The 19,268-nt window shown below is 37.3% G+C and overlaps 1 protein-coding gene across 1 annotated transcript; it reads left to right on the forward strand.

Annotated features, from left to right (window-relative positions):
- Nucleotides 1-7,706: 7,706 nt before the first annotated feature.
- Nucleotides 7,707-9,122, forward strand: LOC113344579 (hydroquinone glucosyltransferase-like). The gene has a single exon (XM_026588526.1). It carries the CDS (start codon nucleotides 7,707-7,709, stop codon nucleotides 9,120-9,122), a length of 1,416 nt encoding a protein of 471 aa, XP_026444311.1.
- Nucleotides 9,123-19,268: the final 10,146 nt, after the last annotated feature.

Here is a 19,268-nt window from a genome sequence, read left to right on the forward strand (position 1 = left end):
ATGGAGGAGAAAGAAAACAACTAGCCATATGATACTATCGATTCATACCCCAAAATTTTAATAATGGATTTTTTTATTTCTTTTATGGGCTACACAATTATTAAATCCCTAAGAACAGGCTGACATTCTTGAACTAAACCTTTATCTCCGCACTGAGGTGCAATAAGCATTACAAGTTTTAGCCACTGATTGATTGGCAACCAGAGTCTCAGCTTGAAATATATGTCGAGCTATATCCCTGAGTAGGCCATTAATTGACCCAATGAATTTACAAGCAAACTATCATGAAGAAGAGAAGGAGGAAGCAGCACAACTGTTTTATGCTTGCCAAACATCAAAAAAACAGAGAAATGAAATGACCGGAGATGAAAATATTTTCCGCGCGACGTATAACTAGTTAGATAATAACAACTCTAGAGAACTCTAATCACTACTAGAGTATTATATATATGGTCATATTACTGCCTAGGCACTTGAATTATCCAGTTTGTAATTAGAGAGTAAGATTATTGGAAAAAAGAAAAGTTACAGAGAAGTGAGTGAATAAGAAAAAGAAAGAACGGAATTCAAATAAGAAGAGATCAAAAGAGAATAATCATAGAAGCTCCCTTACCAATTTCCAACACGAACATGTATAAAAAGCTTTAGGAAATTACATATCCAGTTGCATTCATATTGAATATATAACTTAACCATACCCAAAACAATTCAATATGCCATTTCAATGAGATAATACAGCATTACTCATCTCTCAGTCTCCCCTTAAACACGTGCATTCTCCTGATCCAGTTCTGATCGCATAAAATATATCAGCATTACTCATCTCTCAGTCTCCTCTATGCTCGGGCACGTTCCTGCGTCACCATAAATATTTGAACTGTCTATCATTATGATGAATAACCCATATCCAAACTGATATTGCTAAATACTGACAGGAAGATGTATTTCGTAGACATTATGCAAAACTAAATTCACTTCCATTAAATGGTGTATTCAAGGTTCTAACATCAGAAGCAAAGCATAAATGAAAAGGAGTTCACTAAATAACTACACAAATATGTATTGGTAACAGGACTAAAATAGCATATTCACCTGTTTCTCTTCTTAGTTGGTACTCTTCTTCAAGTCTCTAGTGATTTCTCTCTTTTTGCCTCTTCCCACGGCACTATTAGTAGAGTTTAATGAAACCAAGCTTTCAAAATAACTCACTGCACTTTCAACGGTCAAGCGATAGAAATATGTTTTTCTAGTATTTCTATACTTTGGATCACATAAAATGAGCCGACCCCCTGCTTTCTTGTACAAAATTTCACCATTCTCAAAAGACGTCACATAAAAACAGGAAGGGAACCAAGTATCAGGCGTAATGGTATGAAGTTTAGTCCAAGACTCCGGGACTCCATAATCCAGCATTACCCATACTTCAAAACTACTGTTACCATAAGCAAGTGCATGTACACAAAGATACCCTTCCAACACACCCATACCTATATTTGATAGTTGCATGTTAAAATTAATAGTTAATTTGTGATGGTCAACCATGTTTGGAAGGTCAAAGAAGATAAATCATCTACACTAAGTAGATCCCAGGACTATCTAGGACTATCGAGCATGGACTAGAGAATTCCATCTCTAGAATCTTCTTAAGTCAGTCGGTCATCTAGATTTTTCCTTCTCTGGAATTTTCGTTCTCTAAGTCCGTCAATTAGCTCTAGAGTTCCCTGTGTCTAGAGTGTTCTCTTGGTCGGTGTACTAAGCCTATAAATAGGCAGTCCATAGTTCCATTTTGAATTAATCCACAACTCAAGTGAGTGAATAAGTAGTAAGAGTGAGAGCTAATAGAAAGAGCCAAAGAGTCTTTGTAAAACAGAGAGTGTAACCCAAAGTTGCTACACAAAATTCCCTTGTAACATTTTCATTTCCTTAATCAATCAAAGCCTCACTTTACTTAAACCAATCCTCTTTCAATTAAATCATTTCAATAAACCCATCACACTTCCGCATTGCGCCAACAAATTTGGTATCAGAGCAAACCTAACCCAGTAATCCTAAAACTCTGCTCATGGCAATTAACCAAAGTATTCAAGGTTTCAATTATGCCCAAAGTCTAATTCCAATTTTTGATGGTGAGAGTTATGATTATTGGAGTTTACAAATGAAAACATTATTCATTTCACAAGACTTATGGGATTTTGTAGAAGATGGTTATAAGGTACCCGAGTCGGCAGAAGCTCTATCGTCATGGACGGATGCAGAGGAAAAGGAGTACAAGGAAAACAAGAAGAAGGATGCTAAAGCACTACTATTTCTACAACAAGGGGTAAGCAAATTATTTTTCCTCGAATTTCGGTGGCGAAAACTTCGAAGGAGGCCTGGAATATTCTCAAAGTAGCATTCCAAGGATGAGAAATGGTAATCTCCGTTAAACTACAAAACTTATGGCGAGATTTTGATAATCTACTTATGAAAGAAAATGAAACTATCCAGAATTTCTTTTCAAGAGTTACTGGTATAGTAAATCAAATTAGTAGTTATGGAGATACCATAGAAAATAAAAGAGTTGTAGAAAAGATTTGAAGGAGCTTACCGTTCAAATTCGATCACATCGTCGCTGCCATTGAAGAGTCCAAAAATTTATCGACTCTCTCGGTACACGAATTAATGGGTTCACTCGAGGCGCACGAGAAAAGAATAAATAGGTTCGCGGAGCAACCATTGGAGCAGGCATTTCAATCAAAAATAAATTTCCATGAGAAGAAAAATACAGAAGCCAGAAAAGAAAGCTCCAAAGGGGGATCGTCATCCAACTCCCAGTACGAGAAAGGGTCGATGTCAACTCAAGGACCCAGAAATTTCTACCGTGGACGTGGAAAAGGAAGAGGAGGTTATAGAAACAACAATCAAAGGTAAGGAAAAAATAACTCCTCAAATTTCCGATGCAATGTTTGCAAAAAGTTTGGACATGTAACTGAAGATTGCAAGTATAAGTGCACCAAGTGTGATAAATTAAATCACATGGAGAAAGATTGTTGGATAAATGAAGCAAACTATTCCGAGAAAAACAATTTTCAAAATCAAGTATTCTATTCCTGCCTCACCTCGCAACAAGAATCGCAAGGTATATGGTACGTCGACAGCGGATGCAGCAGCCATATGACAGGAAACAAAGAATATTTCGCAAAATTGGAGGAACAAGAGATTCCGCCAGTCAAACTTGGAGATGGAAAGTTCCAGAATGTTGAAGGAAGAGGAGTCATATCAGTACGTACAAGGTCAGGTAAAACTCGATACATATTTGATGTTCTTTATGTTCCTGACCTAGCTCAAAATTTATTAAGTGTTGGACAACTTATAAGAAAAGGGTACTCACTACATTTCGAAGACGGGGAATGCACAATTTATGATAAAATTAATAAGCAATTGATGGCAAAAGTAAAAATGTCAGGAAATTTTGTCTTTCCCTTATCTATGCCATCAATTGAAAATTGTGCAATGAGTACCAACCATATTGACGAAGGAAAGCTATGGCATTTGAGATACGGGCATCTCAACTATAGATCCTTAAAGGTTCTGAAATCAAAAGGCATGGTAATTGGTCTTCCCAATATCGACGGTGGAGATAAAGTATGTGAAGGTTGTATTCTAGGGAAGTTTCATAGACTTCCATTTACGAAGACATTGTGGAGAGCAAGAAGGCCCCTCGAGTTGGTGCACGCGGATATCTGCGGTCGGACAAGAACAACTTCACTCAACAACAGAAGATATTTTCTCTTATTCGTGGACGATTATACCAGGATGATGTGGGTGTACATTCTCGAGAAAAAGTCTGAGGCATTCACTAAATTCCTAGAATTCAAGGCGTTGCCAGAGAAGCAAATTGGCCATCAATTGAAAGTCTTCCGTACAGACCGTGGTGGAGAATTTACTTCAAAAGAGTTTATCAACTACTGCAAAGAAAATGGAATTAAAAAGGAGCTCATTGTCCGATACACTCCACAACAAAACGGTGTCGCGGAAAAGAAAAGTCGTACGATCGTGGAAATGGCTCGGAGTATGCTAAAAGAAAGGAAGCTACCCAATAGCTACTGGGCAGAAACAGTCAACACGGCGGTTTACATCCTTAACCGTTCTCCAACAAAGGCAGTTCTCAACAAGACTCCATATGAAGTTTGGCATAAGAAAAAGCCCGAGGTAACTTGTTTCAGAATTTTTGGTTGCGTAGCATACTCACATATTCCATCCCAACATAGAGAAAAGTTCGATGAAAAAGGAGAAAATCTTATATTCATCGGATACAGCGAAGAGTCTAAAGCCTATAGACTTATAAAGCCAGATACAAAGGAACTGGTAATTTCAAGAGATGTTATCTTTGATGAATTCAAATCATGGGACTGGAATGATGAACTAGACAACCACGAGTTACCACTACTCATTGAAGACGAGCCAGATCAGCCACATCAGGAAGAAAGTACTCCACCAGCAAGCCCGAGGTCTCCTAGTCCAACACAACAAAGTCCAAGTTCATCGGAAGAAAGTGCCCCACCTAGAAAGGTGCGTTCCCTAAGAGATATTTATGAAATATCTAATTGTGCATTTATAGCACTAGAGCCTCAAAGATATGAGGAAGCGGCAAAAGAAGAAAAATGGAGAAACGCCATGGACGAAGAAATGCGAGTAATCGAGAAAAATAAGACATGGGAGCTTGTTAATCATCCAATTGACAAAGAAATAATTGGTCTGAAATGGGTCTACAAGAAAAAATATAATGAAGATGGGTCAATTCAAAAGCACAAAGCAAGGCTAGTTGTAAAAGGATATTCCCAGCAACTAGGAATTGACTACAACGAGACATTCACCCCAGTCGCTCGCATGGAAACAATCCGGATGGTGTTAGCCCTAGCACCTCAACTCAAAATGAAAGTCTACCAATTGGACGTAAAGTCGGCGTTCCTAAACGGAGAACTTGAAGAAGAGATGTACGTTGAACAACCTCAAGGGTATATCCGAAAAGGAAAAGAAAAAATGGTATATCGTCTTCGCAAAGCACTATATGGCCTGAAGCAAGCACCGCGTGCATGGAACAGCAAAATCGACAAGTATTTCCGAGATAATGGATTTGAGAAAAGTCCAAGTGAGCCATCCCTCTACATCAGAAAACAAGGTAGGATTTCCTAATTGTCTGCCTCTATGTTGATGATTTAATTTACGCCAGCACAAAACAAGAGATGGCAGAAAAATTTAAGAAGGAAATGATGAAAGAATATGAGATGACAGACTTAGGACTTATGCGATATTTTCTTGGGATTCAAGTAAAACAATCTCCAGAAGAAATATTCATTTCTCAAGAAAAATATGCAGAAGACTTACTGCAAAGGTTCAACATGATGGATTGCAAACCAATTGCAACTCCAATGGGTACCAATGAGAAATTGGTAAAAAATGATGGAGCGACAAAAGTTGATCCAACCTTATTCAGAAGTCTAGTCGGCTCACTGATTTACTTACCAAATACAAGGCAAGACATCGTCAATGCAACCGACATTGTTTCTCGGTTTATGAGCGAGCCAAGCAAGTTACATTATGCCGCCGCAAAAAGAATTCTTCCATATATCAAGGGAACAAAATATTTTGGCATCAAGTATACAAGAGAAAAAGATAATGATTTAATTGGCTTCACAGATAGCGATTGGGAAGGATCTATTGAAGACCGAAAAAGCACATCAGGCTATGTTTTTTGTATGGGAACAAAAATTATCTCTTGCAGTTCTAAAAAACAAAGTACGGTGGCACTATCGTCAGCCGAAGCAGAGTACATAACATCAACAAGTGCAACATGTGAAGCAGTATGGTTGAGAAGAATAATGACCGACCTACAACAAAGGCAAAAGCAGCCGACAACTATCTACTGTGACAACATGTCTACAATTGCAATGACAAAAAATCCAGTCTTCCACGGAAGGTTGAAGCACATAGAGCTACGACACCACTTCATCAGAGAATTAGTAGAAAATAAAGAAATCGAGCTCCAATTCTGTCCGACACAAGGAAAAAATCCGGACATTTTCACAAAAACAGTCACCGTGGATAAATTCAATCATTTCAGAGAAAAACTTAACATCACAAATTAAGAGGGTGTGTTAAAATTAATAGTTAATTTATGATGGTCAACCATGTTTGGATGGTCAAAGAAGATAAATCATCTACACTAAGTAGATCCCAGGACTATCTAGGACTATCGATCATGGACTAGAGAATTCCATCTCTAGAATCTTCTTAAGTCAGTCGGTCATCTAGATTTTTCCTTCTCTAGAATTTTCGTTCTCTAAGTCCGTCAATTAGCTCTAGAGTTCTCTGTGTCTAGAGTGTTCTCTTGGTCGGTGTACTAAGCTTATAAATAGGCAGTGGATAGTTCCATTTTAAATTAATCCACAACTCAAGTGAGTGAGTAAGTAGTAAGAGTGAGAGCTAATAGAAAGAGCCAAAGACTCTTTGTAAAACAGAGAGTGTAATCCAAAGTTGCTACACAAAATTCCCTTGTAACATTTTCATTTCCTTAATCGATCAAAGCCTCACTTTATTTAAACCAATCCTCTTTCAATTAAATCATTTCAATAAACCCATCACACTTTCCCATTGCGCCAACATTGCATTTCTCTGGATGTCTCTTCGTCGTTTATATCTATATTACATTTGTCGGTCTTTTATAGCGTTGTTGGTAGTTGCATTTCTGTGAATGTTTCTTCGTTGATATCCATTGAGATTATCATTGTGGAGGATGCTTCTTTACGTATCCACCCTAACCAATGAAGAGCTCCATTGAAAAGCACCCCAGATGACACTCGATCAGTTGTTCGAGTACCACACAACTCATATTGGATGGATTCAATACTTTTCCATGAGTCTGATTTGAAGGAATAGACTTGCACTGAAGTAGTCTTATCCTCATTTCGAACAACTTCTACCAACTTGTAATCGTCGGCCACGTAATCATAACCAAAACCATGGTAGCATCTACCTAGATAATTATCAGTTGTACCTGATTTGGGTAATTCCTTACATTCCTTTGTGGAGGGGTTCCACAGAAAATATAAACGCATCTCATGGCTCCAGAAGTAAACCACGCCATTGCACGAACCCAACAACTCAATTCGACTTAAAGATTCGTAGGGGAAATCCATTGAAGGCACGGTGATGAAATTAGTTATCCAAGTGGGTTCCTACTAAACCCTATTTAGCGGTTTCTTTTGAAAACCATATTTAGTGGTTTCTTTTGAAACCCTTGGAAAGTTCAGGTTCGTTTTGAACTTGAATCAAACTGAAGTTGGTAAGGTGTTGGAACAACTGAGTGTTGTCTTTTGCGAATAATTTAGGGATTTGCTGAATTATCTCGTGAACATGAAGTTGTACAATGATGTCTGCAGTTTCGGACTTGAATGATTACGATTTGGAAACTACAGAGATAATTTTGGCTTGGTATCAAGTTGATATTCATGAGGTGTCAAACGGTTCATGATTTGAACATGAGTTAAAATTGTGACAGTAAAGAAACCTTTTCTTGTTGTCAAGGTTTATCATGCTACAGAATTACCTAGCTAGGTACTCCAATAAACTATTTGATTTAGCAAAAACAAAGTAAAAAGATACCGCACGTATCAAGATCTTTTTCTTCATTCTTCTGTTCTTAAGCCAAATTCTTATATTCACCCATGGAAGAACATACTGATCTTCTACCCCATGTGATTATCATTCCGAGTCCAGGTATGGGTCATCTCATACCAATCACCGAGTTCGCCAAACGCCTTGTTCTTGATCATGGTTTCTCAGCCACACTCCTTATTCCAACAGAGACTAATTCTCCATTTGAAGCTCTGATTTCTCTACCACGTGATATCAATACAATCTTTTTATCTCCTGTTGATTTGAGTGACCTTTCTAAAGATACTGAGATCGGTACTCGGATTACTGCGACTATGAACCGGTCTCTTCCTTCGGTTTCTGACTCGGTTAGAACCATTACTTCAACTCATAGAGTCGTCTGTATGGTTGTTGATCTTTTCTCTACAGGTGCTATTGATATTGCTAATGAATTTAGCATCAATAATGCTTATATATTTATTTCATCAACTGCTATGCTTTTGTCTTCGATTTACCATGCACCCAAACTGGACCAGGCTTACTCTTGTGAGTATAGAGATGTACCTGGCCTGATTCAGATTCCAGGTTGTGTACCGATCCGCGGGGCCGATCTTATGAACCCATTTGAAGATAGGAAGACAGAGGCTTATGCAAGTTTTTTACAGTGTTGGAAAAAGTTAAATTTGGGTAAGGGCATCTTCATTAATAGCTTTGAGGAAATTGAATATGGTGCTATTGAGGTTTTGAATGGGAAACAATGGGATAATCCGCCGGTTTATGCAATTGGACCGCTTACTAGAACTGGTGTACGCGATGGCGGATCTGACGAGTTAGGTTGTCTGAAGTATTTAGATAACCAACCACCCAGCTCTGTTTTGTTTGTGTCGTTCGGTAGCGGAGGAACTCTCTCTGGTGAGCAACTAACTGAATTGGCTTTAGGGTTGGAAATGAGTAACCAAAGGTTTTTGTGGTTCTTAAAAAGTCCTGCTCCTATTGACAAGGCTGCAAGTACATGTTACTTGAGTGCCCAAAGTGTTGAGGATCCTTCTGTAGTCTTACCAAAAGGGTTTTTGGATAGAACCCTAGATTCGGGTATGGTTGTTTCTTCATGGGCACCACAAGTTGAAATACTTAGTCACAAATCAACCGGTGGGTTTTTAAGCCATTGTGGGTGGAACTCAACCCTTGAAAGCATCTTGCAGGGTGTACCCTTAATTGCATGGCCACTCTTTGCAGAGCAGACGATGAATGCGGTTATGCTCACAGAAAACATGAAAGTAGCTCTAAGGCCTAAACCAATGGAAAATGGGATTATAGGACGTGATGAGATTTGTAAGGTTGTGAAGGAACTTATGGAAGGTGAAGAAGGAAAGAAAGTTAAGAGGAAGATGGGTGAACTCAAAAGTGTTGCGACTAGCACATTGGCCGAAGGTGGCTCCTCGTTTAAAACATTTGCCAAGGTCGTAAATGTGTGGAAAAAATATTAGATATCTTGCATTGAGGAGAAATAAAAGAATAGCCATATTAGATATTTTTCATTCATAATGGATTTTTATTTTTATCGAGTTAATAGCTGTGCTTTTAAGATTTTACTTATAGTATGGGACATTTCTTATATAAAAAGCTTTAGAAAAATACATATCCAGTAGCTTCATACTGAATATATATCAAGATGATAAGACATTAACTCTACTAAACATAAATTTAACCATACCCAAAACAATTATATTTGCCATTTCAGTGACACCGTCTATATCAAGATGATGGCATGCATTACTCTTCTCTCACTCTCCTCTATGCTCGGGCGTTCCTGCGTCACCATAATATTTGAACCGTCCATCATTACGATGAATAACATATCCAAACTTATTCTGCTAAATACTAATAGTAAGATGTAATTCGTAGACATTATGCAGAATTAATAAATTCACTTCCATTAAATGGTGTATTGAAGGTTCTAACATCATAAACAACACAAAACTGGTTAAAAAGACCAAAATCAACAATTCGTGGATGAAATGGACAATTAGATTTTGATACTGTTTAAATGGACAAAAATGTAAAAATAGGCAGGATGTAACCAGTTTCATCGTGCCCATTTTCAAATATTTTTTCTTATTTTTAATATACACAGGATGTATCCAGTTTCATCCTTGTTATTTTTTAAATTTAAACTAGGATGAATCCAATTTCATCCTTGCCATTTTTTTGCCGTTTCATCCAAATTATTTTTTACTCGTCCATTTGAACCGTGATTTAAAAATATTTGGACAAATGGCCCATTTTCCACATAAACAAAGCATAAATGAAAGAGAGATCACTCAAAATCTACACAAATATGTATTTGTAAAAGCTACACAATAGCATATTTACCTGTTTCTCTTCTTAGTCGTACTCTTCTTCAAGTTTCCGGTAATAGAATTTAATGAAACCAAGCTGTCGAAATAACTCACCGCAGTTCCAACGTATAAGCGACTGATATTTGTTTTTCTTGCATTTCCATATTTTAGATCACATAAAATGAGCGGACCTCCTACATTCCTGAACAAAATTTCACCATTCTTAAAAGACGACACATAAAAACAGGAATGAAACCCTGCAACATCAAGCGTAATGGTATGAAGTTTAGTCCAAGACTCTGGGACTCCATAATCCATCATTACCCATACTTCAAAAGCACCGTTGCCATAAGCATATGCATGCACACAAAGATACCCTTCCAACAGTCCCATATCTATGTTGTATCTGTTAGTCGTTGATAACGTTGTTGGTAGTTGCATTTCTTTGAATGTTTCTTAGTTGATATCCATTGAGATTATCATTGTGGAGGATGCTTCTCTATGTAACCACCCAAACCAATGAAGAGCTCCATTGAAAAGCATCCCAGACGACACTCGAATAGTTGTTCGAGTACTATGCAACTCATATTGGATGGATTGAATGCTTTTCCATGAGTTTGATTTTAAGGAATAGACTTGCACTGAAGTAGTATGATCCTCATTTCGAACAATCTCTACCAACTTGTAATCGTCCGCCACGTAATCATAACCAAAACCATGGTAGCATTTACCAACATAGTTATCGCTCCAAAAGTAAACCACGCCATTGCACGAACCCAACAACTCAATACGCTTTAAAGAATCGCAGGGGAAATCCATTTTAACGAAATCATTATCATTAGAATATTCGTTCAATAATGAATCGTGCCCTATTGTTAGCAAATTGTTAGAATCATAACTTTTGAACATGACATTGTAGTTGTTTATTTGGGTTATAGTAGTACGATCAAGATTCAATTTAGCGAAATCAGGATCAGAAATGAGATGAAACCAAGACCTACATACAGGGAGTTTGACCGAAAGTAATATTGATTTCAATAATTAGGTGAAAACTATGTGATGTTGGCCAAGTTGACCAAAACTAAATGTACTAGTTTGTCATCCGTGTGATGCACGGGTCTGGTTTTTGCTTATAGGAATATTGGATGCTTGTTATAGTGAGTATATTTCTTGGACTTATAGTTTTGGGCTTAAGTTTGGTAATTTGTTCCTAGATGACTTATGTTTTCTCTCTATTTTTAAACCATGATTTTGGGCATACCAAAATCTTTCAAGGCATACTGAATAAAGACAAAAAGGGTTATGAAATAGCAAAATCAGATAACCCTTTAACCCAAATTTTTTAAAATGGCAAATCTGCCCTTTACGTATTTGTGTTAGTAATGTTGATTAGTGATTAAATATTTTGTTTAGTGATTAAGATAATTTTCAGAATTATAAAGGTTGTTTAGATGAAAAATTTTTGGGGGAAAAAATCAAAGTTTTTTGAGAAGGAGAGAAAGAGAAGGAGAAAGTGAGAAAATTCTTGGTTCAATGGAGGATGAGGAGGGTCATAATTCATTTAAAAAACCTAGGAAAATACTGGCTGATTTCTTAGATTATGAGAATAATTTTACCATAACTCAAACTCAAGATGATGATTTTTATGAGCCAAATCCTGATGATGAAGACATTGATGAGGAACCCAATGGTTCCGATACACAGGTACACATCTATCTTATGCTCAATCTCACTTATATAGCTAGAAATTATCAAAAGTTTGGATTTTTACTTCATGGTTCGGTGAACCAGGTTGATGTTCGGCTCACATCTATGAGCCGAACAACCGATTGATGAGCGGTTCGGCTCACTGAATCTGTTTACAGCATGCGCCGACCCTATAAGTTTCAATTCCAACCCTTTTGCTAGACACTAGTTCGGCTTATATAAAAGTTTCATAGTAAGCCGAACAACCTCCTGAATAGCTCGGAAAAAAATAATTAGTAGTTCGGATTATATTTCGAAAATCGTATGAGCCGAACCTCAATTTCTTATTATTTGGGTTAAAATATTGTTACTGGTTCGACACATATTGATAATATCGTATAAGCCGAAACCTCTAAATGTTATGGTTTGGTACATAATATGATTATCATATGAGACGAACATTAATTGTCAATTTTTGGGTTGAAAATTGTTACTAGTTCGGCACATATTGAGAACATCGAATAAGCCGAAACCTCTTAACGTTCATGGTTCGGCATATAATATTATTATCGTATGAGCCGAACATTGATATTATTTTCACTTTCTAGTATTAAACCTTGTGATATTCTTTGTAGATTGTACCCATGGAAGATCAACCTGATCAAGTAGACATAATTCACGAGGATACCAAGGATCACTTCCAAAATGATTTGGTATCTAAGAAACTTTTGTTTAACTTAATGTTGTTGGAATGTTCCAAAGTTTTTCTTAATAATTACTTGCTTTGGAATGAACATAGAGATGGAAAAGTAAACCCGAAGTTCTGGATTGGCTTGAGGAACACGCGATGAAGATAAATTGTGTACTAGTTAAAGGACAACAAAGCCGATGGGATCGGTTTGGAATGATTTGTGAGCGTAGTGGAACTGGCGCTAGCAAGGTTAAAAAGGGTACTATATACGTTGGGAAGACAGGGAGAAAGAATAGGATGAAGACGAAGAAAAGAAATTGCCCTTTTAAGATCGTTTTCAACCTCAAGAATAAGTCGTTGAAAAAAGAAGATCAATATTGGATAACGAATAATGATATGGATTGTCGTCATAACCACCCACGTCCCAAAGATCTTCATGGACATGCGAAAGTAGCGCGACTCAAAACCGACGAGATGCTAGAAGTGGATAAAATGACACGAGTACGTTTGTCACCGTCTAGGATTCTTAGCAAATTGAAGGTGGACAACAAGAATAACAAGTCGACTATGCAAACTATTTACAATGCAAGGAAAAAGATTAGAAGACTCAATTTTCTAGGTAGGATGGTGATGCAACAAGTAATGTGGTTAGGGATGAAGAATAACTACGCTTGTCAAAAGAAGTTGGATGAGTTCGGTCAAGTCACACACATTTTCCTTGCCCACCCGGAATGCCTCCAATTATCTATATGCTTCCCACAAGTAATTATATTGGATTACACGTACAAGAATAATAAATATGAGATGTCGTTGATGAACATTGTGGGGTATACTTCGACAAAGGCACCGTTCACGGTGGTTTTTTGTTTCTTGAGAAATGAGAAGAAAGAGAGTTATGTTTCGGCGTTAGAACAATTGAAGTTAATCTTCCGGGAGGGTGCTCTTCCTAAAGTGTTCGTTTCCGATCAAGATTCATCGTTGATGTATGGTATTAAGAAGGCATTTCCGGATGCACTCAATTTTCTTTGTACGTTTCACATGTGGTGCAATGTGAGGAAGAAATGTCAATCGAAGATTCAACCACTTAAGTTGAAGGAATTAGAGAATATTGCTAAAATCCAATCGAAGGAGACACGAGTAAAGAAAAAGAAGGAATTCTTGAAATAATATGAACATAATGAGATGTTGTGGGCTTCTTTACAAGGAGAATGGGAAGCTTTGGTATGGTCAATCACCGAGGATGTCTACGAAGAAAAATTTAAAATGCTTATTAAGCATTGGAAGACCGGCTACCCCGATGTCATTAATTACTTGGTCAAAGATGTGTTGGAACCTAATAAAGAAAGGATCGTGTTTTGTTTCACAAATCGACACAAACACTTCGACAACCAAGCCACAAGTATGGTAGAGTCGGCTCATTATTGGTTAAAGAAGAACCTTTTTGGATGTGTTGACACTTTTGTCACGATTTTTGATGCAATTGATGAATATTTCAAAAGTGATGTTGTGAGAATTAAAGCCGCATTCGAGCATAACCTTATGTTCAGACACAAGAATTATGGTAGTAATGGGTACGGGAATTAACTTATAGAGTTTCACATCTATGCATCGACTTGTTGATGGAAGAAGTGGATTTGATTAAGACATTAAACGACAACTTGGAGGAAGAGTGTGTTTGTAAAATGAAGACATCTATGGGACTTCCATGCCACCACGACCTACTTCGATACAAGGATGATATCATACCATTTGATGATATTGATCATTTTTGGAAAAAATTAAGTTTTGATCCTCTCCCAACCGAAGACGACGAGGATGATCTAGAGATATGGGACACGACAAATGGCAAAAAGTTGGCGGAGATGCATAGGAATATGGGCCGAGGTCAAAAGAAATTCTTATGAGACAACATGATGTCGGTCATGTATCCTTTCACCCAAGAAAATATTTTGGAACCGGAGAAGAGTGAACTTAAAGGTAGGAAGAGTAAGAAAATGAATAATTTTCAAACTAACTATTGGGTAATAAAAGGGATCCATCCGGCGTTGGATACCATGATGCAAGTATTGAAAAGGCAAAGAAGGAAATGGAGAAGTTGATGAAGGAGGAAGAAGTCAAAGTTCCAAAAAAATGAGGTCGTCCAAGTATTCAAAAAGCCGAAACAAGTAACAAAGAGGTGAATAATAATGTTTGTTCGTCACAAAAAAAGGATAGCGTACATGAAATTGATAAGATGAGAGGACCTAAAAGAGATAAGTTCGGTAAGTATTTGAGGCCTATCAATTTTATATACGATAACTACTTGGAAGATCTATCACCAATAATTCATGAGAAATATTGTAGCAATGGAAGACGTGCAAGGTGATGAAAATTGTGGATATTACGTCACAGCGGAACAACTTGGTCCTTTTAAGGAAGGGAACAATCATGTGCCCCCTGAAAATGAAGTTAACTATATTCGGCAATGATTGTTACAAACCCTACATAAAAACAAAGATTTATATAAGACAATGATGAGAACAGGTGCAAGAGGAGATGCAGGGGTGGCAACGGAGTACATTGCATTAGAACGTAGTTTGCATGGGTATTTTATCATTACCGAAGAACATTGGATGTCAATGCCCATTTGTGGGTTTTTAATAGCGGACATTTGATTGCGTCGTACATTGTTTCTCATGGACGGGTAGTAGCTTTATTTATGCGCCTCCGGCAAAACCTTGCAACGATGTTGTAAAGGATAGAAGACTTGTTCTTGGATTTGTTCAAAATTGTCATTTTATCGGCCTCAAACTTAGACCCGGTTGCCCATTAACACCCTTGATGGGTGCAGTCTTTTTGCCTAGATTTGAAAATAATTATGCGATGGATTGGTGTGCAAATTATGCGACGGAAATGGAGCTTTGGAAGACTTTGAATGTGCATCCCCCAAGTGGACTGGTAAAAATGTTTTCAAGTGATGAGGATGAAGATGATAAGGAAGAAGCCAGTGAAGATGATAAGAATGAGGTCAGTGAAGAGGATGAGAAAGAGGTCAGTGAAGAGCACGATATTCGTTTAGGATCTCCATAAAAAATGACGAGGATGATATTTTGAATAGAATTGCAGTTACATGTACCCATCAAAACGAAATACTTGAATGATTTACTTTTTAGTTATGGAACGTGTCATTTTCCGGATACTGGAACCATGAACACAGGAGATGGTTCGGCTGGTACCATTAATTCAAGGAAAGCCGAACCCGGCAGAGTGATGAAAATCCAGAGTTTTTCTGTCAGGTTCGGCTTGTAGTATTATTTTGATAAAAGCCGAACCTGACAATTTAAAAAAACCAGAGTTTTTTTGTCAGGTTCGGCTTCTAACATTATTTCACTGCAAGCCGAACCTAAAAAAACCAAGAGTTACTTTGATAGGTTCGGCTTGTAGGATATTTTTTAAGAAAGTCGAATACTGGATTTAAATATTCGGCGCATAACGGAAATTACAGAACTAGCCGAAACTTAGATGATTCATGAACACAAAAATTGTTATATCATTTCAAATACACTTTTCAAATTCATATAAAATGTGGATTACAAACCCGTTACATAATAGCCTTACAATAAACCTCTAGTAGAATTCTTCTAATATCCAAAACGTGTAATGAGAAACCTTCTAAGAATGTAGTAGTGATCTTTGTATTCGAAATTCTTTCCTTTCCATCTCCACCATTCCTCTAGAGATCGATCTTCAATCTCAGAGTTTGTTTCACCCTTGAGACGATATAGACTCACAATCCGAACTAAAGCTATAAAATCTTTGACCATTTTTTTAATAGTTTCAATTCGGAAAAACAAGGCAGCACTATCCCGGTTGTGAAGATTACTCGTTTCGGTGCTGAAGGATTCATGAATTCTAAATAAGTAGTGCATACTCATCAAACCCTTTACTCGTCGTTCTTCACCCTTCTTTGGATAATATGCTACGTAATTAGTGCAAAGAGACAAATCTTCTTCTAAAGTAAATTCATGAGTTGGGGGTGCCATTTTTTTCTGAAGATTATGAAAAACCATGTATGTCTATATATAATACAGGTTACAACGGCTATATATTTCAAACAAGAATAGTTCATAGATTTTTGTGCAAAAAAAGACAAGGTTCGGCTCATACTAAGGTTAGAAAGTTAGCCGAATCTACTTAAGTAACGGATAGAATTTCAAATTTTGAAACTTCTAACATCTTCGGCTTATACTAGTTCGCAGATCTAAGCCGAACTATACACTGATTAAAAAAACTAGTCGTTGAACTCAAATTATATTGTCGAAATAACAGGTTCGTCACACTAATACTATCGAATAAGCCGAACCTAAAGGACAAATTATTCGGCGTGTAACTAACATTACAGGACAAGCCGAACCAGAGTTTTTCAGAATCGGTGCATAACTCAAATTACAGGATAAGCCGAACTTCATAAATTCCAGGTAATAAGTAACTAATTAGCTGGTACACTATTGATTAAAACATGAATTGAAGTTCACCGTAACACAATCCCAACACCATTAAAAACAAAGTTCAGTACCTAAAAGCCAAGGTGTTTGCAACACTGTTAAATTGATCTTCAAACTTAAAAAAACATTAAAAGGAACTTAGAAACATAAAAGGGCACTTAACCACCACCCCTCTTCTTAGATTCACGACCACCTCTTCTTCCACCTTGGTCTTCCTCTTCCGACTCACCACTACCGCGTGGGCCGCTAGTACCAACTCCACTTGTACCTTCACCAACTTGTCGAGACCTCTTAGTGGTAGGCCTTTGTGCGGGTTCCTCGGGTCCTTGTCCTTTGTTGATGATTGCATCCCACTTCTTGTAGAGGTATTTTTGTTCTTCAACGGTCATAGATGTTTTGCAACCAAGTTCGTCCTTCATTTGTTTCAACATCTCCCTACCCGCGGCAACCTATGTTTTCATTTTTCAACAACTTATCATCATGAGATTGAAGACATTTTTACCATAAATAATTTATGAAGTTAGTATAAAGTGGAGTCATTCTTACCATTATCTTGAATGCCTTGACAACTTCTTCGGAAGAAGATTTGTCGGTGATCTTGATTGGCTTCGCCTTCCCCTTATCAGCTATCTTTTGACTTTTCTTGTTGATAATGAAGGGATGAGAAATTTAGTTATACCAATCCATATAGCCCGGATCTTCTTCACATGGATCATCAACTAAAGGTCTTAACTTGGACGCATCTAATGTGTGATCGTCTAATTTCTTCCAAAACTCAAGGGTGCGCTCAGGATCATACTTCGGTTCCCATGATGAAGTGGTGCTTTTAGTTCCATTATTGGGTTTGAGTTCGTGAATAGGGGAAGGTACGCATACCCCTTGAGCCTGAACTCGTGAACTAATCAAAGGTATGCATACCCGATATGCATACTGTTGATGGTGGGTTTTTTACGGCGGTTAAGTTCGTAAAATCACATCGAGAATCATGTATCTGGTACCACATCAGAAGCATAAGAGATTTCATCTCTAGCAACCTGGTAGCCTGAGTTTGTGTACTTGATAGCTAATTCCACCAAGGAACCATAAATTATGATATTTTATCTCTCCAGCTCATAATATATCTAAATCCACTGGTGAATATTTAGTCATTTCCAGCAAAATCGGAGAATGTTAAGAAAAATCGAATGACACTGGGGAATATTGAATCAATATGAGTAAGTTAGGTGAATACTAGGAAAGTACGTTATGCATACCCCTTGGGTTTTAGTTCGGGAGTAGGGGAAGATACGCATACCCCTTGGATCTGACTTTCACTAGCACAAAGTGATACACATACCCCTTGATCCTTAATTCGTGGACTAATCATAGGTATCCATGCATGATATGCATACTGTTGATTGTGGGTCTTTTGACGATGGTTAAGTTCGTAAAATCCCATCGAGAATCATGTATCTGGTACGACATCAGAAACATAAGAGATTTCATCTCTACCAACCCTGGGAGCCTGAGTTTGGGTACTTGATAGCTAATTCTACCAAAGAACCATAAATTATGATATTTTACCTCTCCAGTTCATCAGATAGCTAAATCCACTGGTGAATATTGAGTCATTCCGAGTAAAATTGGAGAATGTTGAGAGAAATTGAATGACACTTTGGAATATTGAGTCAATATGAGTAAGTTCGGTGAATACTAAGTCAATAGGGAAAGTACAGTATGCATACCCGTCGGGTTTGAGTTCGTGAATAGGGGAATGTACGCATACCCCTTGGATCTGACTTTCACGAGTTGGAAGTAAGACACATAGCCTTGAGCCTGAATTCGTGAACTCGTGGGTATGCATTCCCGGTATGCATACTGCTGATGCTGGATTTTGATGACGATTAAGTTCGTAAAATCGCATCGAGAATCATGTATCTCTGACCACATCAGAAACATAAAAGATTTCATTTGTAGCGACCTGGTAATCTGAGTTTGTGTACTTGATAGCTAATTCCACCGAGGAACCATAAATTATGTTATTTTACCTCTCTGATTCATCAGATAACTAAATCCATTGGTGAGTAAAATCGGAGAATGTTCAACGAAATCGAATGACACCGAGGAATTTTAAGTCAATATGAGTAAGTTCCATGAATATTGAGTCAACAACTACAATTAGATTTCACCTGTTAACTATCAATATTATGCAATATCACTATACCTCACACAAATACTCATGGATTGCATCATTTTATTCGGTTTCCCATAAGTTCTCGTAAAAATGCAAAGACTTATACTCGATAAACGATGTCATATTTGGGAAAATATCAATTCAGGGTACGTAATTACTAGGAAATTAACAGGGATCCGTTATTATTCAACACGTTGAACATTAAAATTTTTGACCATTGTAAATTGGGATTAATACAAATTTTGGATCAACCAAAAAAA

This window comes from Papaver somniferum, unplaced genomic scaffold (assembly GCF_003573695.1).
Source record: "Papaver somniferum cultivar HN1 unplaced genomic scaffold, ASM357369v1 unplaced-scaffold_79, whole genome shotgun sequence".
Lineage (NCBI taxonomy): Eukaryota > Viridiplantae > Streptophyta > Magnoliopsida > Ranunculales > Papaveraceae > Papaver > Papaver somniferum.